This window comes from Thamnophis elegans, chromosome 4 (genome assembly GCF_009769535.1).
Source record: "Thamnophis elegans isolate rThaEle1 chromosome 4, rThaEle1.pri, whole genome shotgun sequence".
In the NCBI taxonomy this organism is placed as follows: domain Eukaryota; kingdom Metazoa; phylum Chordata; class Lepidosauria; order Squamata; family Colubridae; genus Thamnophis; species Thamnophis elegans.
In genome coordinates this window covers 90,880,964-90,907,951 of record NC_045544.1, presented here as the reverse complement: position 1 = coordinate 90,907,951, position 26,988 = coordinate 90,880,964, and the positions used below count along the sequence as shown (strand labels likewise).

The 26,988-nt window shown below is 39.7% G+C and overlaps 1 protein-coding gene and 1 long non-coding RNA gene across 6 annotated transcripts in view; one reads left to right on the top strand and one right to left on the bottom strand.

Annotated features, from left to right (window-relative positions):
- Window positions 1-292: 292 nt before the first annotated feature.
- LOC116507007 lies at window positions 293-5,895 on the bottom strand. The gene is made up of 2 exons (XR_004255125.1): window positions 3,307-5,895; window positions 293-1,309 (listed from the first exon to the last, which is right to left on the bottom strand). It is a non-coding gene; the product is annotated as an uncharacterized LOC116507007 (long non-coding RNA).
- Window positions 5,896-5,937: 42 nt separating this feature from the next.
- Window positions 5,938-26,988, top strand: part of PROX1 (prospero homeobox 1) — a 73,039-nt gene continuing 51,988 nt past the window's right edge. Inside the window, exons 1-2 of one of the 5 annotated variants that reach the window (XM_032214908.1) lie at window positions 5,938-6,424; window positions 15,066-16,857. In XM_032214908.1, the coding sequence (XP_032070799.1) occupies window positions 15,133-16,857 (1,725 nt within the window). In that variant the 5' untranslated portion in view covers window positions 5,938-6,424; window positions 15,066-15,132. The other 4 variants (XM_032214912.1, XM_032214909.1, XM_032214911.1 and 1 more) reach the window with 4 other exon arrangements.

Sequence of the window (26,988 nt, the reverse complement as noted above, 5' to 3'; positions counted from 1 at the left end):
CCATAGAATGCACAGTTTCTTGGATAGGAAAGTTGAAGGCTAAGAGCTTTTTACCCAGTGCTGAACTAAAACCAAAGTCATTCAGTTGCTAATCATTAAGCAACAGAAATTGGTTTCAAGTCCAAAGTGAAACTGAGGCATTCATACTCTTATCTCTATACAACACAGCATTACATAAAATTAGCAGCTATTCATTTTGTATCCCAGTAGATCTATGTAAGTGGGCGTTCTTAAGAAGGGTAGGGCTCACTATGTCCAGATGAAAATAACATGGATCCAGATACAAATGGGATGATATGAAAACCTGTTTATATTTCAGAAGTTTACATGTTTTAATAAACTTGGTATATCACTTCTCCCCAATATAATATCCTTAAGATTTATCCCCCAGAATTTATGCTGGTTATGCTGATTTGTGATTCTGGCATTCGTAATCTTAACATTTTTAAGGGCAGTGGGTTAAAAAACTGCAAGCAATAATGGTTGAATATAGTTGAATATACCCATGGGATATTTTCCCCAAACATCTTTCCAAATTGCCTCCCTTTGCATTCAGTAAGTTTCCTGTAGGTATTAACTGTGTTAACTCTCTTAGTCCAGGGAGTTAATTACTGCCCTCCATTCCCTTTCAGGAAGTCATTTTGGGTCTTCTCATTACAAGTACTGAAGAGAAGTGAAAAATAATATTTAAAATATTGGATTAGGAGGAGAAAACATCCAGATTCATAGCCACCCTCAACCATGGAAACTCAGAAGTCAGCCCACTTCACAGCTTTGTTTTAGTTGTGGGGATAAAACCAAAGAAATCCTTCCCCCAACCCCATTATAAGCCTCCCTGGACAATCCCAAAGCATTCCAAGGGTTGTAATCATTTTCAAAACTATAGCACAACTCCTTCCTTTATGAATCAGACCAAATGATCTACAAGATATGGATCCTATTGAGAAGATTTCGGGGAATTATACTGAATCCTGCAAATTCATATTTCCTAACAAACCAAAGGTTTGACGACTGTTTCTTTTTTTAAAAAAAATCCCTTGGGTTGAAAGATTGTATTCCACTATTCCAGTTTACAAGCCACTGTTGCTTGATATTCATTTCCACAGCCGTTGCCTTTGGATTGTCTTTCCTCTTTTTATATATCCCTCCGTTTATTCGTATTTAGACAGCCCTCCGAAGCAGCACAAATAAAGATCACTGAGTCCCCTTCATGTCATGTAAACAGTTGGCAAGCCACCGTCCCTTTTTCGGAAGCAGGCGAAAATTCCTATTGTTGTTGTTATTTCCATTCCTCCCAAACTGAAGCTGCCTGAAACGGGAGCAGAAGGGAGAGGAATAAGGATGGGCCAAGTGCAGAACTCTTCAGAATACACGGTGTCCTTCTGGGATTCACTCTTTTTCTCGGCTTGAGTGAAATGACTAGATTCTCTCTAAGCAACACCATCTCTCCATGTGGTTGCCACCATCTGTTAATGTCTTGATTTTTTGGAAAGTTTGGTTGCCTGAGGCGAAGCCAGCCTTGGCTAGATTTCCGCTAGGAGCCAATTGCAAGTGGCTCTTTTATTGTCATGCTAAAAAATGTTCTATTCCCCCCACCCTGTCCCTTCTCTCCCCAAGCCGTGGGCATAGAGATGGGAACCGAGTTCAAGTCCTTTACCTAATAGAGAGGGCCTGGATAATCTGGAATGTCAACCACCTCTTAAAGTTCAACAGGTGCAGTTCTTCTAAATGTTCCACTCAGAATTGTCTTTGCAGCCAGTCTCTCTGCCCAGCTTGCGTTGTGGGCCTCTAAAAGGCAAGGAAACTGGCTTCAAATATAACCTAGAGGGAAGCATTTCCTAGTACTGGGCTGCCTTTCTCCATGGCTCCAAGAACTGTGCTGCCATGGGGACAAGAGGGAAGTTATTTTACGCCATCTCCTATTTTCCACCTTTAGTCTTAAATCTTAATCCATAACGTGGGTTCAATGGATCGGAAACTATATTCGCTCAGGGGGGGAAGAGCGTCCTTGAAGCGATCTAGAATGAAGAGAGAGAGAAAGGGGGGCGGAGGGAGACGGAGGGAGAGGGAAGGAGAGAGAGAGAATCTAAGGATAGCTTTACCTGAAAAGGAGTAAGGTGTGTAAAACTAAAGTCTGTGCCGGTGCCATCGCCGGGACTTGGGGAAGGGGCCCCGATAATAAAGGGAAATAGTTGCGCTGAGCCGCACTGCTCGAAGCGCCTTAAGAACTCGCAAGGATCTTATCGACAAGGACCTTTTAATTACCGGATACCTCTTATTTTGGCTTGTTGGCTGGGAAGGGAGGACTCGGTCATTTCGAGACCGAGAAACTTTGAGCGCTCAGTTTCAAACGACGCGGGCAAACCTGGCTTTGTCTACTTTCCCCGGGCATTTTTGTCAATGCTGAAGCCGTCGGTTAAACAAACCGCGCTCCTCGGAGGGGTCAGAAGGCAGCGGAGGGACTCCCGCGAGGGAATTCCTCTCCGCAGCTGCCGACCGCTTCGCGGGGCGCGCACTAGGGATGGGAGGGGGGCGCGGGGAAGCGACCCAGCTCCTCCTCCGCCGTGGGGGCTAACTTGGAGGGGAGGGCAGGGAGGTAGTGCCCGGCAGGTCGCGCTTAATCGGGCTGAGGGTTTCCCGGGGATACCCGAAGACCATCATGGACAGTGGGAGTTGCCCCTGGACTTTTGGCTTTATCACTTGGCTAATCGTACTAAGAGGAGTCAGCCCCACCATCTAAGAAACCAGCGCGGCGGAGATTTTGCGAGGGATAAATTAACGGGATGCCCCACTGGGAAGGGTGGCGTGTGGGCGGCTGGAAGGCGAGGAGCAACTCTTGACGGCAAAGGGAAGGGGTTAAAAAAAAGCCAGGGAAAAGCAGAAGTTGTCCGCAGAAGAACTTACAAAGTCCAACTCCTGGCCGCCTCCCTCCTCTTCTCCCCTCCCTTCCCTTCTTTGAAAACGTCCCCCCTCTCAAGAGGTACTAATCTTTGGTTTCCTCTTTTATGAAAAGATAAGAAGGAGGGGGAAGGGAATCGCTCCCAAGGGGAATGAGGGAACTGCCCCGATACCGAGGACTTCACGCCGCCTGACTCTTCTGCCTCACCTAACAGATTAGGGGACAGATGGGAGAAGCGCATCAGATATTCAGGAGGTTTTCTCCAGGGAAAAGGAAGTGGCGAAAAAAGGCCGGGGAGAGAAAGAGAGAGGGGGGGAGAGGGGGGGAAGGAGAGAGAGAGAGAGGGAGGGAGGGAGAGAGAGGGGGGAGAGAGAGAGAGGGAGAGAGAGAGGGAGAGAGAGATGGACCTTCTTCATCCTAAAGGCCGTTGCCAGCCCAGCTGAAATCCAGCGACGACGGTCGTCTAGGGCAGCAAACCTTGAAAAGGGGGTGGTTGGGGACGGGGAAAACATTCTTTGGAAGGGGTGGCCGCAGCTTATCAGACCCAAGGATGATGCCCAGTGCTAGAGTCCGTGTCAGGAAGGAAGGGGCGTGGCCCCCTCCCAGGGACAGTCTGTCCCCTCCCCCCTCCCGGTTTCCACTCTGCTCTGAAGGAACTGGAAGCCGAGCGAAAGGGCCAGATCGCCACCGTCCTTCTCCCTCGAGGACGAGGCCTCCAAAAAAGCTGTCCGCACTTTCCCCTCTTCCCCGCGTTTCCACGCGCGCGCGCGAAACGCGCTGGCGTTTTCCACCAGACCGCCCTTGGCTTTTTCCCCGAGTGGAGGTCACTCTTTGCTGGCGTTCCCGTGGATTTGTTTGTTTGTTTTAAAGGTGTTCGAAGAAGCTTTTTAGACGTTTCTTTTTCATCGCCTTTCCATTCTTTTTTTCTAAAAAGGGAATTAAAAGTGTGCTATCCTCTTCGGCAGTGAGCCAGCTTTCTTAAAGCCTGGGTGGGGAGAGGGAGAAAGAAGGGGACAAAGGGAGTGAAGTTTTATAGAGTGGGGGCTTATGCAGAATTAATAATAACAGCAACCCCAATAGCGCCAGAAATATGGTAGCGAGGCATTAAAACGGGAGTTTTATTTCAGGTGTGGCAGACTGTTGAATGGTCCTCCAAGTCCCTTAAATGTACCATATTAAAGAAATCCAAATAAACTTCTACCTCGGCATGATTTGATTTAATTTTTTTTTTAATGGAGGCCCCAACTCACACGCATGAAGTCTATATTTGTAAATATTTTACATAGAGAAAAAAAAGGAGCGTGCTTCTTGAATGAGAGTTCAAATTCAAAGAAAACACCGCGGTGCCCTTTACCTTTTCCCCAACAATTAACACACACACCCCCGTACTTTAATCTGGCACTTTCTGGACAGTCACTTCTGTGCTTGCGGTGTCTATTCTTAAATACATTTTCCTCCTTCTTTTTTTCTTTTAAAGACAATTTATAATCTTTTTTAAGAAGGAAGCGACGACTTAGTTGAAGAAAACGTTTCTAATAGAAGAGTGAGGCATGACCATAGTTCATAAATATGGTTGTTGTTTTTCTTTTTAAAAAAAAAATGCACTCCTTGATATTCCTGATATATTGGGGAAAGATACGGCCAATGTCCACCTTCTAATAATTTAAAACAGGAATTAAGGCTTTTGTTTGATGACCTGCGGAAAGCCACTGCTCTAAACTTTAGATGGACGAGTTGATTATTTCTGCATATTAAAGCGCTTGTAATAAACAGGAATAAAGCTGCACTTAGGAGGAATTTAAGATTGAGCATGCCTTAAGAAGTAGAACTTGCGTGTCGTAGGGGAACCACGCTGAATTTAGGTGAAGAAGAGAGCGAATTTCTCTTTAAAGTTTTGAAGGGGTTTTGTTAGCAAAGGTGACCAGGTATAGTAAAATAATTGGCGTTGTCTGTACCCTTCAGAGCTTTCCGAATCTGAAGCTATAAGGATCCAGCGCTACAAACAGAGGAGATAGACATAGGCGGGAAGAAAGGGCACTTTTATGATTTCAAGGGACCTTTTAATGTTGATAAGGGAACGGTTTTCTTATAAGGCGAGCGAGGGCTACTGGCTGATCAACCCCACTGACGGCTGCCTGCGTGCGCCCAGAATACCTTGACTTCGCGCAGCGCAACCCTCCCTCTCAGCAGCCCTAGCAGGATCGCGCCGTCCGATCCGCCAGTTTTAACGAACTGGAAAGAAGAAGAAGAAAAAGATATTTAAATCAGATTTATTCAAGGGAAAGACATCCCAATTTTCTTAAAAATCTTACTCCCTGTGTGGGACGGTTCAGAGAAACCTTGAACATAAGCCCCCCCCCCCCCCTCGCATAATTCACACGCGCAATTTTCTGCCGGGCGAAATGAGTTGCGCTCCGGAGCTGATCCTTTCGCTCTTAACCGGCAGCGGCAGCCTGGAGCGCAAATTGGAGATAGCGTCCAAGCGCTCATCTAAGACTTAAGGGGTGAATTCCTTTTGGAGTCAAGTTCGACTCCTGTTTATTTCTGGGTATGCAGTGGGGTCGTTTGCACCAGAGAGAAAGAGAGACAGAGACAGAGAGGAGGACGGACACACACACACACGCGCGCGTAAACACAAGTGGTGCCTAGAAAGATCGCGAGCCGGAGTACTTCTCCCGTGTTTTCGGCCAGTTTATTTGTTGTTGTTGTTGTTGGTGGTGGTGGTGGTGGTGGGTCGGGCTTTCACAGATCCCCCTACCCCCACCAGGTGTTGGTGACAGCAACTGAACCATCCGGCAAAGTTGAACTCCGAACTGAGCACAAATAACTGCCAAGGTCATCTTCCCCCCAAATTTGGTGGTGAAGTTTCCTTCCCATCAGCAAAATGGGAGGGGGGAGGCGCGGGGTGGAGAAAGGGGATAGAGGGAATGCGAAGAGCGGGGGGACAAGCAGAGATTCAGTTTCTCCTCCTCCTCCTCCCCCCCCCCCCGACTCCTCCCAAGTTCTGCGCTCGCTATCCCCCTTGAATCCGAAGGAGCTTCCCGATTGGGCGCTGGGCCTAGGCACGTCACTCAGACCGTGACGTGTAGTCTTCCTGTTTCCTTCAGCTGTGTCTTAAAGTAAATCTTGTTGTGGTGCGGAGCCCTCAGCTCAGCGAGGCTGCTGTGCTGCTTGCAGAAAGAAAAGACAATTACAGCCGGGGAGCGAAGAGCGCCGCAGAAGAGCTGGTTCTCCTCCCCTCTCCTCTTTCTCGCTCTCTCTCTCTCTGTGTCTCTCGTACCCTTTCTCTCCCACTCATTACCCCCCTCCCTCCCTCTCTCTCTCTCGCACGCGGGCACTCTTGCTTTCGCCCTCCCTCGTCCAGTTGCAATATTCATCAGCAGCCAGATTATCAAGGCGATCTGAACATTTTGTAGGAGCGCGTTTTTCTCTCTTTCTTTTCTCTCTCTCTCTCTCTAACCAGCAAGGGTGGGGGGGGGGACAGAGAGAGAGAGGGGGACTCAGTTTCTTCGCCTTTGGAACTGAGTAAGTACCTTTTTCCTCCCTTCCCTTTTCTTGCTTTCTCTTTTGGGGAGGGGGGAAAAGGGGAGGGGGAAAGGGGTATTCTTGACACTGAAACGGGCTTGTTTGAAAGACTGCTTCGGGAAGGGGTTTTCTCCCCCTTTTTCGTCTTTGGATATCCTCCCTTCTCTCTCCACATTTCCTTTTTCCCGGATTCTCCCTTCTGCTGAGTTTGTGGCCGGAGTAAGATTGTTAGACTAAAAAAAAAAAATCAGCCGGCAGATGGTCCATATTCCGAAGCTTCATCACAATAGTTTGGTCGGTGTGAAAGGACAAGGTTGGTGCGAAAAATGTCTTCTCGACCCTTTCCTGAGACTGTCTTTCTTCTTCCTTTTTTCTACTCCCCAGTCTTTATTGATCCTTTGTGTTATTATAGTTTAAAGATGAGAAAATAGCTTAGTTGTAGTCCTGAGGTTTCTTTCCTATTTTTCCTACCTCTCTCCTTTCTGTCACACACACACACACACCCCCCCCGCAACCAGTCCTTTCTCAACTCCCCAAGTCCGGCCTTTCTTCTTCGTATTGTGTCGCTGCCTTTTTCTTTTTGTCTTCTCTGATTTGCTTATTATTTGCATGTCCCTGACTACTTCTCTCCCTCTCCTCTCTCTCTCCGCTCTCGCTCTCTCTCTCTCCGCTCTCTCCGCTCTCTCCGCTCCCTCTCTCTCTCTCTCCCCCCTCCCTCCCTCCCTCTCTCCTCTCTTTCCGTCTCTCTCTCTCTAAATCAGCGATGGAGAGCAGTTTAGAAACCACACGCACCAGTCAGATAAAGCAGGCGTATTTGAACGCTGTCTCTTTTTTGATCTACCCAAGGGCTAGGAGAAGAGTTGCGGAAAGAAGCTGTTTAGGGAGAATGTGTGGCGGGACGCACGGGAAGTTTTGAGGCCAGGTTTTTGGGTTTGGTTATACCCCGTCACTTTTCTATGAAAGCCCCTTTCCCCTGAACCCATAGAGAGTCTATTCTGGATCCAATAAATATGTATGTGATGGTGGGGGTGGGGGTGTTATAGTGGAGAACGCGAGTAGAGATTGGGACTGCTTTATCCCAAGGAAGACTACTGACTGAGGCGTGCGCCCTGTCCCCCATTACTTAGAATTGTTTGCGGTTTGTGGAGCGGCTGTCCCGCTTGCCCCACTTTGCCCCGTCTGCGGGGATGCGTGTATTGTTGTGGATCCAGACTGAGGCCAGGTTTAGCATGAGCCGCGCAGTCTTCGGTGGGATTGACTCGAGTCCCGACTCCCTATCGACGCCAAGGATCCCACTCTTTGGGATTCTTCTTATTTCTTTAAACGATTTAATACCGAACGGGAAGGGGGGGGGTCACCTCGGGGTCTCCCAATTTACAGCCAGTTGTTGCCAGAGTTGTGCCACTGACCTGAAGTGAGGTGCTGCAGACTTAGCAGGAGAGAGCAGAACGTCTGCACTCATTTTAATGCTGCAGTTAGATGAAGGGGGGGGGGGTTCCTTGCCACCAGAAGCCTAATGATGGGACACCTCACCCCCCCCTACAAAAGCTTTAGATTAACTTGTGAGATTATGTCCACTTTGTGCACAAAATCAATACGACAAAGATAGACCCTCTCTCTCTTTCCCTCTCCACGCCCCCCCCCTCGCCTTTCCAGAGACGACTGTCCTTCCCAACTCTGGTGCCCACGGGTAGAGCTGCTCTACGTCTCTCTCCCGTGCGCGCACTAAACTTTCAGCGCGCAGTGCAAAAGTTGCCAGTCCAAGTGCCGCTAGATGAAAAACTTGGTCTCCCTTCTAAGGGCCTTCGGCGGGCGAGCGAAGGGTGTGAGAGGGAAGGAGAGGGAAGGAGAGGAGGGAGAACCGGTTGTAAAACGGCGAGCGAACATCGGTTTGGGCTATAAAGCTGTTGTTGTTAACAGCCCCCGGTGGCCTCTTCTAACAAGGGCGGACGGGAGAAGCGGGGGAACTGTTCGTGCGCTTCTCTCTGGCTCCGCCTGACAAAGCTCCCAAGCATTGAAACTGTACAAGGGGCGCTCGGCTCTAAGTGCGCATGGGCAGTGTCGGACAGGTGTGTTGTGTCAAGAAAGACAGGTGCAAGTTTCCCTCTGTTGAGCCCGAGTACAACGTCTATTTATGAATTTATGGCGCTTTGTTTGGAGGTGGCCGGGTTAAGGAAGGACGGAAGCCCGGAGCTCTTTTGTTAGCTGGAATCTTGAGGGCTGCAAAGCAGGTTGTTTTCATTGTGAATTTCCAAAAGAACACAGAAAAGGGATTGTTTTTTTAAAAAAAAAACTGGCACCTTTTGCTATGTGTGGTGTGTAAGGCAGTGCATGTGTGAGTGTGGGGGAGGCAAACCGGTGAATTGCTGTTCTGCTTCTTATCTTCCGATTCTACTGATAGTTTGTTAAAATCATTTGCTGTGGTAATTGGAGCATTGTTCTGTGTACATTTATTTGGAGCAAACAGCCCTGAATTTCATTTGCAACTTAACTATCTCTTGTTCGAAATGAAATATTTTTCAAAGTTAAATAGGAATTACTTTGCAGAATAAGGCACACACCTAGCCCCAATTGAAACTATTTAACATCCTAACCCTATTCACCCTTTCCTCAGAAATTAAGCCCTTCAAAATTCGAGGTGGGGGGAGGCTATTCAAAGAATGAATTATGTGTGTGCTTCTTTGGGAACAATGTCCACTGAATGGGCTGGTGGTTATTTTTGAATGTATTTAAGACTGGGCCTTATGTCTTAATCAAGATGAAAAACAGTAAGTATGATACAAGGAACCTAGGCAAGTTTTGACACATTTGACATAAGAATATGTCAAAGTGCTGTCACGGCACAAACGGAACCTGTGATATATTTTTGTGTAATGGATGAGAAATTGTGAACAAGCACCATTAAAGGTGACGTTGTCATCCATCAAAGATAAAATGCTATTTTCCTTTTTCTTTCTTTTTTAAAAAAAATCCTATTTTTTTTCCTCCTTCAAACCAATGCATGCCTCTGAATTTGCAAGTCTTTGGTCTGCACTGGAATCTGCATGCTTAGAAATGACAGTCTAAATGCAGATATATGCGAACCTGTCATTTCTTTAATTTAATGCCATCTGCTAGGTTAGTGGGGATATGAGAAACACACATATCTACTGCTAGATTTTTTTTTAAAAAATGGAAAGCATTGTTTTTAATACTCTTTTACACTGTTTTGGCAGGCTTAATGCGTTTTAATATTCATCTAGTCTGCAAATGAATTTGCATGTAGCCCCATATTCTTTGTTTCTTGACTTGTTTTTTGCTAACTCTGCCATTGAGCCTTTCATAAGTTGTTCCCGTAAGTCGTCTTCTGTAACCCATTTCATTACTTTCTCTTCTGAAACTTAGCCCCCCCCCCCTATAAAAAGTATTAAGTACCGGTATTTGATATCTCATATTTTAAAAAGATAAGCTTTTTTTTAAAAAGCCGTACAATTTACTAATTTAGGGTTAAATTATATTAACATTAGACATTAACTTGTACAACCTATTTAATATTATTGTTTAATAGGTAACTTTCTGCACTTTAATATGGGAAAGAGAATGCTCTCCTACCATTGCAAATTGCTTTAATGATCAGTTCAAAATTAAATTGGCATCTCTCAGGTGGCTGGGTCTTGATAGTGAGGATTTCTGTAGCGGATTTCAGTGTTCAAAGTGTTTGGTCATGGATTACTTGACTGTGTTCCATTGCATGCTAGAGTAATTTCTCAAGTATGTGCTGTGGATGAGTTGATTCGGTCTTCTGATTGGATATCCCATAACCTTAGGGAGGAGGGGAAAAGTGTAGGGTGACCTTAGGTTAGGAATTATGTATGAGCAGTTGTATATAGTTGTTGACTTTGGTAGTAATTTTTTTCCATGTTACATTAAAATGTTGGATTTCTAAAAAAAAAATATTTTATATACTTCTGATATTAATTGGATAAATGGTGGATGCATTTATCCAGGAGACATTTTACCAATGTCTTCCAAAGCCACTAAGATAGAACTCGTAGTCATCAAGGTATTACATACCTATGTAGGAGGGAGAGAATGCAAAATATCTCAGAATAGCTTTTCAATACCTTGCCATGGCCTCCCTGTGCCAATGATGCTAAACAGTTGTCTAATTTCTTTGTGCTTTTTAAAAATAACATAACGATGTTTGTATTATTTACATTTTTATATAATCTCAATATTTATTTATTTTTTAAAAATCAGTGGTAGAAAAATCAGCTTTACTTCTAAATTCCATCACAATGCTTCAGAAGGCTGTATAATTCTATTGTATGGGTAGTGAAGCTATGCAAATTTTACATATCCATGCTTTGCCCTCCTCTGAAGTGTAGCAAAAATATTTTATACTTCCAACTAAGTCAGTGCAATGTAATAGACTTAAGTTTTACAATTGATATGGATTGCTGACATCTTTTAGTGATTCATCCAATCTTGTTGGATGAAAAATGTTGTTTAATTTTTAAAAATTCAATTTCATATCTAGAATTTTAGGATGTCACTGAATTTCTCTACTTGCGCATAGCGTGCAGTGCTATGTGCAATGAAGGAGAAAAAGGCTTGCTACATTCTATGAGAAGAACTAACAATTTTAAATTTTGCAGTTTCGCTTTGAAAAGTTCATTGCTGTTTTTCACAATCAGCAGTTTATATCAATTTGAACTTTAAAAAATGTATTAGAAATTCTTCCTATAAAATATACTTCTTTTTTCCAGATAATTTCCCCCCTAATTTCCATTCTACCTATTTTAGGTTATCCTTTACTTTAAATCAATCTACATTGTACCAGTGGAAAAGCAGTTTAGCGAAAATTCATAATATACACTATAATTGCTTCACTGTAGTATCACTAAAAACAATATAACCCACATGTGCTATGTATTTAAGATATGGAGGACTGAAATGCCTTCTGAAATAGAATGTTTGTACTTGTGAGCAATGGGTATTTTTATATACCTATGTGTGATAATATTTGCTACTCGTATCTTTTGCAATGTGTGTGTTTGGTGGGGTGTGGTGGACTGGGAATTCGGTGGAATAGAGCAGAGGGTTGATTTCAGAAGTGCAAGTTATAATCCAAGTTTAGAGAATTTTTTTTCCATTACATTGTGTATCAGAAGCTGTAAAAACAGGCTATTTATGTTATACTTCTCAGCAACTTTGAAAAACTGAGTCCTATGAAGTCCTATATAAGTTGAAGGCTCAAATAAGGAAAACTTGGCAAAAAGGAACTTGTCAAGAATAACTTAAAATGTACAAAGCTCAAACCAGTAAACTAATCAATGATATTTATGTGAACCATAATGAAAGCTAAAATTTAAATGACTTCTGAATTATCTCTGAACAAGAAATAAATCAAGCTGAGCAGATTTGCTTTCCTCTAAATTGGACAGGAGCACACTCTCTAATTCAATGACCAGTTTACCCCTCTGCATATGTATTCTCCTCCCCCTCCCACATATCTAGTAGGAAAATCTCACCACAATTCTATCCAAAGATCTGATTTTTGATGACTCAGAATCTTAGATTTTTCTGCAGCATTTTCTTTTCCCTCAGAATGTTAGTGCATTCCGGCACGTCTCAAATCAAGAAACTAATCCCGGGATATTTTTTCAGCCCTGGTAAAAACATAACATAAAATAATTATTTAAGATCTGAAGGCAAAATATAAAGTTTGTCATATAAGGAGATAGCATGAGTGTCAGCGGGAATCAAGGAAACAGGAGGAAAGTAGACTACCAATTAACACGTATCATTTATAAGCAATACTACTTGTTGTTTCCAGTGATAGTCTGGCCTTCCCCTTCTGGTATCTCCACTGTAAGCAAAGATGTAGAAGAAAAATGAATTCTTTGGATTATAGATCCATGGCATTGACCTTATGACATTTCTCAATTCAACATTTTATGAGCTTTGCAGACATCCTATGCCTCATTCCACCCTTAAATGAAATACAATGAAAGGAGAAAGTAATTAGGAAAGAACAATTTTTAAAGCATATTGGGAATACTGTGTTATATATCAGAGGTCCGTTGAAATCTAAAGTTAAAGTTAAAATTTGTATTGCTCTGGCTTTTCCTTTCTGCTAATATTGTTATGTTCCTGCTAAAAATGATGCACTTTCATTAATGCACCCCAACAACAAGCAATCTCTTTGAGACTTAGAATGATGACGGATTTTGAAAGTAGAGGCAGACCTTAGAAGGTATTTACATCAGCATATAATGACAGGCTACAAATCTTTCCCATGTAGGGGACTTTCACCCCTGCACATTTTTTTTTTTTTTGCCTTTTATTTATGGGCAAGGTTATTTAGTTGTAATTAACCTAGAAGCCAAAAAAATGACTTTCTGTTGTGAAGTGGAATGTTCCCATTAAATTAAATGAAGCAGCGTATATCTGAAAATACAGTGATACTTGTTTATACACAAAGGATCTGAACTAGATCCATAATCATACGAAATAAACAGAAAGAAAAAGGCCACTGCCATCTAGTAGTGAAATTCCTTTTATCTCACAGGGAATTGGAATCATTTAATTTCTCACATAATTCCATGTATGACATGATACAATAAGGTATCTTTTTAAATATTCTAATTATTAACTATTGGATCCTTAGGTCTTTATGTAAATTCAATTCTATTATATAATCTGAGGCTGAATATTTTTATCTCAGTGGAAACCATATATGAAGAAAGGCAGTACACTGCATAAGATTGCTGTGGTGAAACTGAATTTATACTAAGATGCCAATCAGATATGTTTGGCCCAAAGTTATACTTGCTATTGCAAAATTCTGTATGTGTGTTTGTGTTTCTTAGTAGTAGTCCTGAGTAAACCTACTAACAACTGTGTAGCCTCCTTTGGAGTACACTGCAAAAAAATAAAACAAATGTAGTTGTATATTCCAAAGCTTGTACAGCATTTCTTAAGAATTATTTTATAACCTCCAAAATGATTAAATGATTGCATAGCCTTTGAACGATAAACAAACAAATATAGGTTTCATTCTAAAAGTTTTTGTAGGATTTTATTTTAATTTTTTTTAGTGTTACACTTGCAAACCCAGGCTATACACGCTGATAGCGTAGATTATTTCAGGCTGAAATTATGCTTATTTGCATGGGTAGTCATTCTTTAAAAGCAGCTACAGATGCAGTCCTAGGGAGCACGTAGATGTTTTTACAGGTGAACCGAAACAGATGGGAACAGATCCAAAAGTCTGAATGCTGCGTTTGGCAAGATACCCTATTATTGTGGAAACTGTGCACTGTTAAGCTAATGTGGAGTTTAATATTAGATAAACATAGCATGGGAAAAATTAATATTACATTGGTATAGTTTTCAACTTGAAGGTACCGGAAGACGTCTGTAATGCTTCATATACCATGTGAGTTTAGCATCATGGTTAATAAGTCATGAATGATGTCAAGAGCCTATTATAAAATGCAAAGAAATGTGTTATCAGTCTTCTTTTTTAAATTCTGTATTCCTGGGAAACAACAATGGTTCCTATAAAAGAAAAGATATCTGCCTTTCTCACGCTCTTGCTTGATGCTGCTTTCTTTCATCTCTCCGCTTCTTTCCTTCAGAATCTCTTTCTCTTCCTCCCTCCCTTTCTTTGTATGTGTGTGCATGTGTGCGTGTGTGTTTTGTAGGAAATAAGGTTTTATATGAGTACAATGTTGCATGAAATAATTATTTCAATAAGTCACCTGAGATATTATCTTGGGAAGCTGATTTAAGGGACAATGACACAGTGCTGAGTGCCTTGTTTCTACTTCATGCAAAGAACTTGATGCCACATAGCATAGTTTATGAAACCTCAAGGATGATAAATTCTGTCCCCCCCCACCCCCACCCCATCTTATCCCTTTCTGAAATGTTTAAAATGATGTCACGGGAATTATATGTTTTCAAAACTCCTATTTTTATTGCAAAATGCAGAACGACGTGTATTTTATAACCAAAATGTAAATTCTTCCTTAAATAGTTTTCTTATAATGGTTTATAAGGTTTGTATCATTATATTTAACATGCGTGTCTATAGGTATGCACCCTGCACCTGCTCATACTTACAGATATACTGGAACACCCTTATAAAATGAAACAAAATTTCTGGTTTTAATTGCAAATCTGTTTGCAACTAAATTTCATTTTTTAAAGCCCAAATTATATATGATAGCCTTACCTAAGAAACAAGACCTGCTTTCATTTTATTTTGTGACATTATTTCAAACCCTAAATTTAATCAATTGGTTGTCAGTGTCTGTGTTCTTCTAATCTACTGTTTAGGGTTTTTTTTTCTAAAGATAAACAGTATTATTTTAGGCATTTGTGCAAAGAACCATATATTACTGGTGCTTAAGCAGTTTTTCCTCTTTCCTCTTTTTTTTTTTAAAAAAAAAATCTTAATCCATCTTAAACCAGTGGAGCAGAAATATTTAAAGTGTTTCATTTCAAGCAGAGTGCATAATAAATTGCAATAATTGTAATGTGCCATAAATCCCAGAGCCTATGCATTTTGCATTTGATTCAGGATTGAGGTCAGGAAATTTGGAGAAATTTAAAGAAAATGATTCATCAGTCCTTTTGTTCTGTTGGCCAGGGTCCCAGGATTCTTGAGCTGTGCCCAGCTGACAAGCTTTTGAAGATGGCACAATAACTGTTCAGTGATGCCTGACCATGACAGCACAGCCCTCTTAAGTAGGCAGACCAAGAGAAGAAGAGTTGACATTGGAGTGAAACGGACGGTAGGGACAGCATCTGCCTTTTTTGCAAAGGCAAGAGCATCGTTTTTTAGTGCCATGAATCCCCAAGGCTCCGAGCAGGATGTGGAGTATTCAGTGGTGCAGCATGCAGATGGGGAGAAGTCAAATGTGCTTCGCAAGCTGCTGAAGAGGGCAAACTCCTATGAAGATGCCATGATGCCTTTTCCAGGAGCAACTATAATTTCCCAGCTGTTGAAAAATAACATGAACAAAAATGGTGGCAACGAGCCCAGCTTTCAAGCGAGTGGCCTCTCCAGCACAGGCTCAGAAGTACATCAGGAGGATGTGTGCAGCAACTCTTCAAGAGACAGCCCCCAAGAGTGTCTTTCTCCATTTGGCAGACCCACGATGAGCCAGTTTGATATGGATCGGTTATGCGATGAGCACCTGAGAGCTAAGCGTGCCCGGGTTGAGAATATCATTCGAGGGATGAGCCATTCCCCAAGTGTGGCATTAAGGGGCAATGAAAATGAAAGAGAGATGGCTCCACAGTCTGTGAGTCCCAGAGAAAGTTACAGAGAAAATAAGCGCAAGCAAAAGCTGCCTCAACAGCAGCAACAGAGTTTCCAGCAGCTGGTTTCAGCGAGGAAAGAACAGAAGCGAGAGGAGCGCAGACAGCTGAAACAGCAGCTGGAGGACATGCAAAAACAGCTGCGCCAGCTTCAGGAAAAGTTCTACCAAATCTATGACAGCACAGATTCTGAAAATGACGAAGATGCTGGTAACCTCTCTGAAGGCAGCCTGCGTTCGGAAACACTGGATGTCAGGGCGAGAGATTCTGTGGGGAGGTCGGATAATGAAATGTGTGAATTGGACCCAGGGCAATTTATTGATCGTGCAAGAGCTTTGATTAGAGAACAGGAGATAGCGGAGAACAAACCCAGAAAAGATGGGCCCAGAGAAAAAGATCATGGGCCCAACTCTTTTCATCCAGAAGGCAAGCACTTAGCTGAGACGCTAAAGCAGGAATTGAACACTGCCATGTCTCAGGTTGTGGACACTGTGGTCAAGATTTTCTCTTCAAAGCCTGTACGTCAACTTCCTCAGGTCTTCCCACCTCTTCAGATCCCCCAAGCAAGATTTGCTGTCAATGGGGAGAACCACAACTTCCACACAGCAAACCAGCGCCTCCAGTGCTTTGGGGACATCATCATTCCAAACCCACTAGATACCTTTGGGAATGTGCCACTGTCTAATTCCACAGACCAAACAGAAGCACTGCCCCTAGTTGTCCGCAAAAATTCATCAGACCAGCCTGCCTCTGTCCCACCTCCCGGCAGCCATCATGCTGCTCTCCATCAATCTCCACTGTCTGCCACCACAGGGTTCACTTCCTCTTCATTTCGCCATCCCTTTCCTCTGCCCCTTATGGCATACCCATTTCAGAACCCCTTAGCGGCTCCTTCTGCCTCCTTCCCTGGGAAAGACAGAGCCTCTCCAGAATCCTTAGATTTAACCAGAGAGACCACAAGTCTGAGGACCAAGATGTCATCCCATCATATGAACCATCACCCTTGTTCACCAGCACATCCTCCTAGCACTGCAGAAAGCCTCTCAATATCTCTCATCAAGTCTGAGTGTGGTGACCTTCAAGATATTTCCGAAATCTCACCTTATTCTGGGAGTGCCATATCCTTTACAATACATAGCCCATATTCTGCATGTTGATATGCTTTTATTTGGTAATGGGTACTAATAACTACTAATGTTGGGAGTGCAATAGGTGGGCCCTAACATCCATCATTCTTAATCTGTTATTTTTTTATTAGAATTCCCGTTTTATAGTCAATGAAGATGTTAATTGCTGAATCTCATCCATTTCTCTTTTGATGCAGTTTTAAATGGGTCCATCTGAAGATAATCTTTAGTAAGATGCTTGACTTTAATCTTGATAAAGAGGTTGACAAAGTTCCAATGTAAGGAAGAATAACTTTGGCTTTTAAGAAGCAGCAAAAATACACCATTGCCACATATTAAACAAAACCACAGCCATAAAACAGGAAAAAATTATGAAACAGAAATATCCATCCCCATAAAATTTTGTTCTGTTAACATGTATGTTTCATAGCATTTGCTAAGAAAGCAAATTTGGGAGCTGCCTGAGAGCCATCTTGACCCTAAGTTTTGAGATGCAATATCCCTGATTCCTTCTGTTCTATTGAATCTATTGACTGCCAAATATCAATTAATCTGTGCAGAATATCCTGCAAACCCAACCTGCCTGAAGGCAAAATATCAATCCAAATAAATTGAATTTCTTGGTAAGGGCTTCAGCTGCTTGTATAAATTGTTCCACAGTCAAAAACTTGTATTTGCAAGCATTGCCATATACGTTTAAATAACCTCTGTGCTAATTTAGTGGTCTTCAAAAACCTATAGATAATTTTATATAACACATATTAAGGGGTCAAGGCTGGCTAATACTGTATTGTAACTTTTTTTTTCTTAAAAAACAACAACGCTGCTTTCCATTAATGCAGCTTTGTAAACTTCTTTTTTCCTCACTACCATTAATAAAATAGTGGCAAAAGTAGTTGTAAGCACTCTCAAATAATTTCTCAAATTCTGGTGGTCATGTGCAGCTATGATCTTTACCATCTAGTATTTCCTACTGAAATCTGTAAGTCTTACTTCCAAATAGACCGCCACCTAATTTCATAATTAAATAAATAAATTTTTTTTAGAAAAGGGAAACCTTTCAAGTTGAAAGAAACATTTCAACATATTGATTTCTATGCTCCACACAACTGCTTCAAAACTATTTGGCAGTTTGGATAGTGATGGCCAACTTATTTCAGGTGATATTCAAAATCCAATATATAATCTTCATAATATTTTTTTTTATAAAACACAATCACACTACTTCTGAATATAAGGCCAATATTTCTTTTCCTCAAATAAATGAGTAAAGCATTTGAAAATCTTGTATACATTTTTCAGGTGGATATAAAAAAGTGACACCAGACAAAATAAAGATACAAGTATTGATGAATTTCAGCTAATATCAAATCCTTTTCCCTGTCTCTCCCCCCCCCCCCGCTCCCTTGCAAGTCCTGTTCTCAGCTCCTGTGCAGCTGCTGGGTATGCATGGTTAACCTCTGCTCAGCCATACACAGAAAATCTTTTGTCCTAATATACAAAAAGCAAATCATTTGGCAAAGCTTGAGAGCACAATTAGATATAGAACTTCAGCTGGATTAATCTTATAGGGCACATCTTTTTCTTTTCCCCATCCTTAAAATTGTCCTCAATTGTGAAAGCTTTAAATAATATTTTATAAAAAGAACCCTGTGCATACTATGTCTCTTTTATCACAAGGATGCTAAAAGAAGACACATATGTGACACTGGATCATTGGCATTCCAATTAATTCATGTTCAATTGGAAGGAATTCTCTGCCATTGAATGGGACATACTTCTAAGAAATATGTTCAGGATTGGGACCCTCCACCTTGGGTTTTTTTTTTTAGCCTACTCCTATCTATGCATCCAACTCACTTCCAATATAGTCAAATATGTTAGTTAAATCTGATCATTCTATAGAAAGTCATAATATAGACCTAAGAAGTCTTGAAATAAAGGCAAATTTCATCAGCCTGATATTACAATTGAGAAAGATTTAAGTACAGTGGCTGGTTTCAATAAACTGGGGGAAAAGCCATTATTAAATGATGATATAGCTTCATTATAAAGGAGTATTAACAGTACTGGTGCACTACTTAAGACCATCGTGACGTCTGATGAATCGAAAGTGTAGGCACTTTTCTGCATAATAAAAAGAATTTAGCAAAGCATAGATTGATTTGCAGAATGAAAAATATATAGTATTTCAGAAAGTTGCTGCACTAAACTGGTTTGGGTTTCAAAGATAAGTAACCTTGACTCTAGTTAACAAGGAATACCAAACGTGTATATCGTAGATAGATTAAGAAGGCAAAAAAAAATCATCCTGTTTAAAATAAAACAAAATAAAAATTATCCTAGGCAGCTCATAGTATTCTCCTTTATATATTATTTTAAGATGTTCTTATAATTCCCCCTGAAAAATTTGGTCTACAGCACTTTTAATCATTAACACATTGTTCAAGATTTAACTAGAAATGGCAAGAAATATTAAGCTTTAATGCCACTTCTAAAGGCTATTCTGTGGACATTCAAAAATTTGATATGTGTCTTGTGCTGACATTACCCCTGCAAAAGTTAGACTAGCAATCTTAATGGTAGTAAAGGAAATTAAACAAGAAAACTGAATCTTTTTCTTATGTAGAAGAGTTGGATTCTGAAATGTAATCCTCAGACATATTAACAGAGCAAAAGTAACTACGTATTCAACCCAATACCTGTAATTACAACACAGTAAAGGGCAGTAATGGACTTAATCACTTGTCAGATCTGCTTTATTATTATTATTTTTACTAACATTTGAGATCTAAAGAAAGGTATCAAAATGTATATTAAGAATAAAAGAGCAGAATGTTCCCTGGCCATGTTTGAAATCTAAAAAAATGTTTTCATAACCAATATTATGCTAAAAACAAAGACATCATAAAAGCCTTTTCTTGGTTATCCTGCTTCCTTTATTTTAGGTGGGAAGATATTTCATTAACTGTTTTTAAAAGAACTGGGATACAGAGGCTTATGCATATCTACTATTAATAAGAAGCCTTCCTATAGATCATGATCTACAGTTCTGTGAGGAAACATTCTCTCTGATTGAAGTTTCTGAATTATATAGCTTTGCAACTGAATGTTTTCTGAGATTTATATGGGCCTTCCTGGAATATAATAGTGTTTAACAAATAAAAAAAGAATCATTTAATAAATGAAGTCATTCAACATGATTGTGTCAGGATGGGGGAAATCCATTCTCTATTTCATTTAAGCCAATTAAAGGGATAATTAGGACTAGTTATAGAATTAATTCATTAAACAACCAGGGCTGATTTGGGCCAGCCCCATTTTACATAAATTTGACAAACCTTGGCTCTTTGTCACAGTGAAGTTCTCAAGAAATAGATTTTAAGATCTACAGTGCTCTGCTCAAAATGAATTCCCGAAGACCTTGTTAAAAAGTCATTAACATTTAACTGTATGTAAAAAAAATATGAAACCATATTTCAGTTTTGGGTCCCCACCAATCCACAGACAGATTTATAATTTGAAATTTGAAATTTTTGAAATTGTAGTTTCCTGTCAAAAATCTCATAGCATAAAATTATCCAGGTAAATCACAAAGACTACAGAGCATCTTCTAAGAAGCTGCAGGCCTCCTTTAACTTGGCCCAAGCCAAGTGTTCATGATTCCAACCATAGAAGGCACTGGGTAAGGAAATAGGATTCATAACAACGTAGAAGCCATCACTCATTAAAAAGAACACTGATGTTCATTTGAACATTGCCAAAACTTTTGGATAACTGTCCATATTTCTGAAAGAATGTGTGATGGACAGTTATGTTAAAAATCAAATGTTTGAAGCCATGTAGCTATCATTAAGTCTGTGAGAAATCAGTCTGAATTCTACAGTAACCCCATACCAGTTGTCAAGTACGGAAGTGATAGTATATAGTTTGGGGATGGTTTTTGCCTCAGGATATGAAAATTTTGCCATTGTTGACAAAGCATGAATTGTGCTTCCTACCAGAGATTTTATAAGAAAATATCATTTTATCTCTGTTGGCTAAAGTTGAAGCACTAGTGGTTGGGTAACAAGACAGTGCTCCCAACATATTACTATTTTACTTTTGTAACTTCTCTACTAGAGAATAAATAAAGAAGAACAAATTCAATATTTGGAATGACCAAGACAGACTTCAGACTTAAACTCCATAGACATGTTTGGACAGGACTCAAAATTAGAAATGCATACTAGAATACTTTCTAATATGACTAAGTTAATACAGTTTTCCATGAGGGAATGAATCAATTGTAATGTGAACAATTGATCACCAATCGCTGGAAGCACTGGATGCAGCTATTGCAGTTAAAGGCAGTGCAGCCCACTGCTTAATCTGACTCTACTTTTTTACATGATCCCTGTATGGTGGATGACTTTGTTTATGAAATAAATGAAACAAGCACCATCCTTTGGTATTATCTGTTTTCTCAGATTTTCCTTATTAGATAAAAAGGACGAATATGAATGTATGTTAACACTCAGTGGCAGATATGCAAAAGCCCAGAAAATCCAAAATGGAGAAAGGATTCTTTTTCCACAGATATGTGTATGTATGAGTTGTTCACACAAATTGGTTATTATATGGAGCTAATTATAAAAGTCATTCTTAGCTGTTATTAGTCATACCAAATAAATAAAGGTTTATAGCAGTAATTATTAAGAACACAGGGAATCCAGGGGTAATGACCATCTCAGTTCCAACTTCTGTCACTTGACAGGAAAATCTTGCAAATCTGATTGTAAATTTACTTTTGTATACATTAAATGGCTTTCCAGTAAAATACAGCCAGTATACAAAATGTTAGTTTACCTGTTTGCATTCTTATATGTACTGTAGTTCTGCATTGATTAGTAATGAGTTTCCTTAATTTCACCAGGTTTGATTGCATTCTGTAATGTGGTATTGATATAAATAGATCCTAAATTCTCTCCATGGTATATCTGGATTTATTACTTTGCATAGCTTATCTTTTGTTATAATAATACTTTAAAAAAGAAAATGTTTGCTTAGTGCTTTCATGTGTCCAAAGCACTTCACATGGACTATATAAGTAGAAATAATCCTTATATCAACTTAGTAAAATATATCAGTATTATAACTCTCTGCATTGTATTTTTGGGGGTGGGGAGGGAGAGGAGATTAAAACAGTTCCAAGAGAGAATGGCATGCCTTAAGGCTACTTAATATTGTAAGCTCATGGTAAAGGTGAGTTTTGAATTAAGGATTTTCTGATTCATTGCTCATCCATCTACATATTTTCTGTTCTTTGCATTTCTCAAATTCAACTATTACTTCAGGATGACACTTTTGAAAAATAACGATTTTACAGGCTCATTGGCATTTTGTCTCTGAGATTATTGTTTATGAAATCCAACTTTAATTTTCTATCATGGAGCTCAGAACAAACCTATTATCTGTGCAAAAATTCTGTCTTATGATCTATGACAGTTTGTTCCAACCTTGGCACTTTCCAGATGTGTGAACTTCAACTCCATAATTCTCAGTAGCAGGCATGGTGGCAGGGGAATACTGGAAGATGAATTTTCTAAACTAGTAGGATATTCACATTGGTGAAATTTGATCTATACCACGTTCAGAGCTCTATATTTTAAGGAGGATGCAATATTAGAGACATAAACCTATTCTTTACCACCCATGAAATAATATCCCCAAATGTATCACACAGAGAGGGATACCAATTGTCTCATGAGGCTATAATTAAATGCACTTTGAGAATTTGGTATTAAAATTAATATTCCATATTTATGCAAGTAAATATGCAACATAAGGACATTAATAATCACCTGTCTATATTATTCATCTGAAATTTCCAAAACATGATGTAATAAAATACAGAGCAGATCCAAGTACTTAGTGAAGGACTGGTTTTATCTTTAATTCTGCTGGCTTGAATACATTTTTAAAAAAACTTTCTGCACTTATCTATAAAATTTGACAAGAGAAAATGCATAGGATTCCCATGTATTTCTCACCTAGGTCCTTATCAGAAATTTAAATCTTCCATATATCCATCAAACGTTATAGAATGTCCTAGAACATTTGGTACAGGTGTTCTATTAATTTTTTTTTTTAATGACACAGCTCACAATCTTATTCTTCAGGTAATCTTGCAGATCCCTCTTTTAGTAAGGGCTGCAAATGTATCTTTAAAAGCACTGTATTTCCAATGAGGCTGCAATTTATTTCTAAAACATGAAACTATTTTGATTTATGACAACTGCCCATTTGTCTGGCTTATTTAGAGGCTTAGTCCATAGGAAAGAAAAACAAATAAGAAAGATGTAAGAGTTTGTTCTTGATCAGGTTTTTGTTCCACCCTGCTTTACATGGTGCATGTGTGTTCATGCATATGTATATTCATGCATTTATATATCAAGAGTTTTTTTTTCCCCTCTTAAGAATAGCAGTTTTTCCCTTTGGAACAGAAAACAACACATCTCCTTGGAGAAGGTACCCAGGATAAGAATGGAAACCAAGTATGTAAAAGCCAAGTTCAGGTTTTGGGAGCAAGAGCCCTTCCTGGTATATCTTGCTTTTACTGTAAAATATATATATTTAGCCATTATCTTACTTTAAAAAAAAATGAAGGGAAAGAGTTAGCATTCATATGCCACATTAAGCAACATAGAAAGATGCACCTGCACCTGCCTCACAGTTCCTGCCTGCTTCATGAATGCATTGTGTATCTTTGCAAACTAAATATGTTTAATCAAATACTGAAGTTTTTATTCAAATTGCCAAAGAAACAGACAGCTAGTTGTTTTACAGCCTGATCTTCCTTGTCAGGCACCCTCTTTGCATCTCAAGAAAAGTAGCCTTGTTCAGCCTCGGGGCATTTGCATACAGAATATTAAGCCACAACAGTAGATTGTGGGTGTAGTTTTGTTATTGTAATACATCTATTTTTCTTCCCATGTAAAGATTGTAATCTTTACCTTTTGAGAAAGTAGTTTTATAACATTGAAATTTTTTGAAAGTGAGGCAGATAATTCCTCAGCAAGATGAGGCTGTTTCAGTAGGGAGTATTAAGAAGCTATATTAAGTAGCAGCATTTAACAAATGGCAATGCTTTGATCAGGACTATTTCAGAGTAAAATAAAATCACTTGCAGTAAATGCATGGCTACTGTACAGGTGGTCCTCAGGTCAGGACCACAACTGAGCCAAAAATGTAGGTTGTTAAGTGAGAAATTATGTTAAGTGAGTTTTGCCCCATTTTACGACTTTTCTCACCACATTTGTTAAGTGTATCACTGCAGCTTTTAAATTAGTAGCACACTTGTTAAATTAATCTAGTTTCCCCATTGACTTTGCTTGTCAGAAGGTTGCAAAAGGAGATTGCATGATTCCAGGACATTGCAGCCGTCATAAATATGAGTCAGTTGTTAATCATCCAAATGTTCATCACGTGACCATGGACATGCTGCAATGGTCAGAAGTATGTGAAATGGCCATAAGTCACTTTTTCCAGGGCTATTATAACTTTGACTGATCAGTAAATGAACTGTTATAAGTCCAGGACCACCTGTACATCATCCAATGCACTTTGACTAAATCAACAGAAGCTTTTTTCCAGTATATTATTAATCCTAATCCTAAATACAAACATAATGTCTATAAATTTGGACATGTATTGAATCAAGCAGATAATACATATTGGAAGGACTTATCTGTTCCTATATTCATATTTATTTTTATTTCTCTCTCTCTTTGTGTATATTTATATGCATGTGTATATAGTGTGTGTGTGCTTGTGTGTGTGTGTGTGTGTGTGTGTGTGTGTGTGTGTGTGTGTAATTGACAGGTAACCTTTGAGAGGATTTTAAAGGGAAGGGATAAAAATAAAGACCTCCTCTTGTAGCATTTCTGATGAGAAAGCTTCCAGTCGGAGGAAAAAATATTGCCGCATCCTATCCCATGCTTTAATCTCCAAACATCTCAAATCAGGAAGAACAATCTATCTTGCAAAGAAAAAAGAAAAAGAACCTCAAAGATGTATATATGTATCTCCTTCCTTTATTTTTTTTCTTTTTGCCTGTTCTTCATATATTCCTTTTTGCTGCTGCTGCTGCTGTTCTAAGCAGAAATACATTATGCTTTGTAAATATATAACAATCAGATCCTCGGGTTGTTTGAACACTGTTTTAGTTCAGCTGCAGTACACGGCTCCTCTGATCTTTTATGTTCCTGAGCAGATGTCTTTCATTAATTTATGGATTTATCATCTTTTCTTTTCTTTACCCCTCCCCCCCTTTTTTTACACCTGGCAGCTGGTTCAGGTTTCAGCAGTTACTGTCTTTTGCATTAGACATACAATTGAATGTCATCTGTCTTCACAAAGCTATGGCAGAGTACTGAGGCAAGCAACATCAGCTGTTGGGGCAGAGTGTGTTTGCCTTCTCCTGGCTTTTTTGTCCTCCCTGCTTCCCTACCTCTTTTCTCTCTCTCTCCTCCCCTCCCCTCACCTCCTTAATATTTATTTGTGCTCATTTTCTTTCCTGGCCTTGAATGGAGCTTAGCTCGTGTTCGGTACAGCTGTATGTTTACTGAATCTATTCCATCATGACTCATTGTGCGTGTGTAAGTATCCTGGAAACAGGCCGTGCTTTCTTGGAAGAACGGTTGCTTTTCAGCACAAGCACTTAAAAGGAAAATTAACCAATTGGTCAACTCAGTTTTAGCAGAGGGTCATCTCACTATTGGCCTTTAAGTGTTTTGCTATCTATTTTTAATAGTTGCTATTAGTGAGGCTTTTTAGCAATAATGTCATCTCTGATACAAAGTATTTTGAAAAACAAAACAAAAACAACAAAAAAAACCTCAGCAAAATAAAATTGCATTAAAAGTGCCAGGCAAGGTTTTGAAGAGCAAATAAAATAAACTGAAAAAATTGGAATTTGCTCATAACAAATATTTTGCGGGATCTTAATAATCCCATAGTTTTAAAAGAATGTAGATATTTTTATGATTAATAATATTGACATTTATGGGGTCCGATACCCATGTGGTCAATAAAATATACAATTGATTTTGGACCAAACTACCATCCTTCTGTTTAATCCTTAAAGGCTGGTTTGAGGATATATGGAAAGTAACTTACATATCAGTCTGAGTTCCTTTCAGGAGAAACAAGATACAAACAAAATAATGAAACAATAACAACAGCCATTACTTTGCTAGGAAACTCGACTGGCAAAGATTATTGAAATGAATGAGAGCCATGTGAGAAAACATTCGTTTTCTTGTGTGCCTGTCATTTGTTAAAATGGATCAGAAAAATTCCCAACAAATGGTTTCCAAGGTTAATTGCCTCACAATTAACTGTTATTTAGGGGTGAGAACATACCCACGTGTATGAACGTGTGTGAATACATTTCCCTTCCTCTCAGTGAGTTGCGTAATAAAATGGATTCTATTGGAAAACTTTTTATTTGTCCATAACTCGTATTGCTATTGTAGGTGGGGACAGCTTGCCACTTTTATTTTATATGTACATTTTGAGAGATGGCAGAAAGGCATTAATGCTCCTTTAGTTTTCTCTATTAAACTAATGAAGGTCCTTTAAACTCTTCTTTTGGCACAACATGTATGTCCATCGTAAGTTAGCTTCCCCCCCCCCCATTTTTGAGCATGGTCTGAAATGTGCTTAGGGAAACCAGCAACCTTAAATGGGGGGGAGGGTTGTATCATTGGAGATTTAAATTAAGCCATTTGCCAACAGAACAAACAAATGCAATTTGCATACACTTCATGTTACAAAAATTCTACAAGCTACTGCTTTGGTTTTTTAAAAAAAAAAATGATCCAAACCAATAACCTAAAAACAATAAAAAGTTAATTGTGGTGCACTGTAAATTGTATCAGGGAACTTGACAAATATTGCTTTTAATATATATTTTTTCACCATGTCGTTAGTGAAAGTGCTTCAATTTCTGGATCACTTTGAATTTGTTTGACCTTTCCCTGCCTTGCAGTTGCTATTTAATAAATGACATATTTATATGTGCATACTGACTGTCTTTAAGGGATACAGTCTTCCAAGAAGCTACTGGGAGCTATCTTA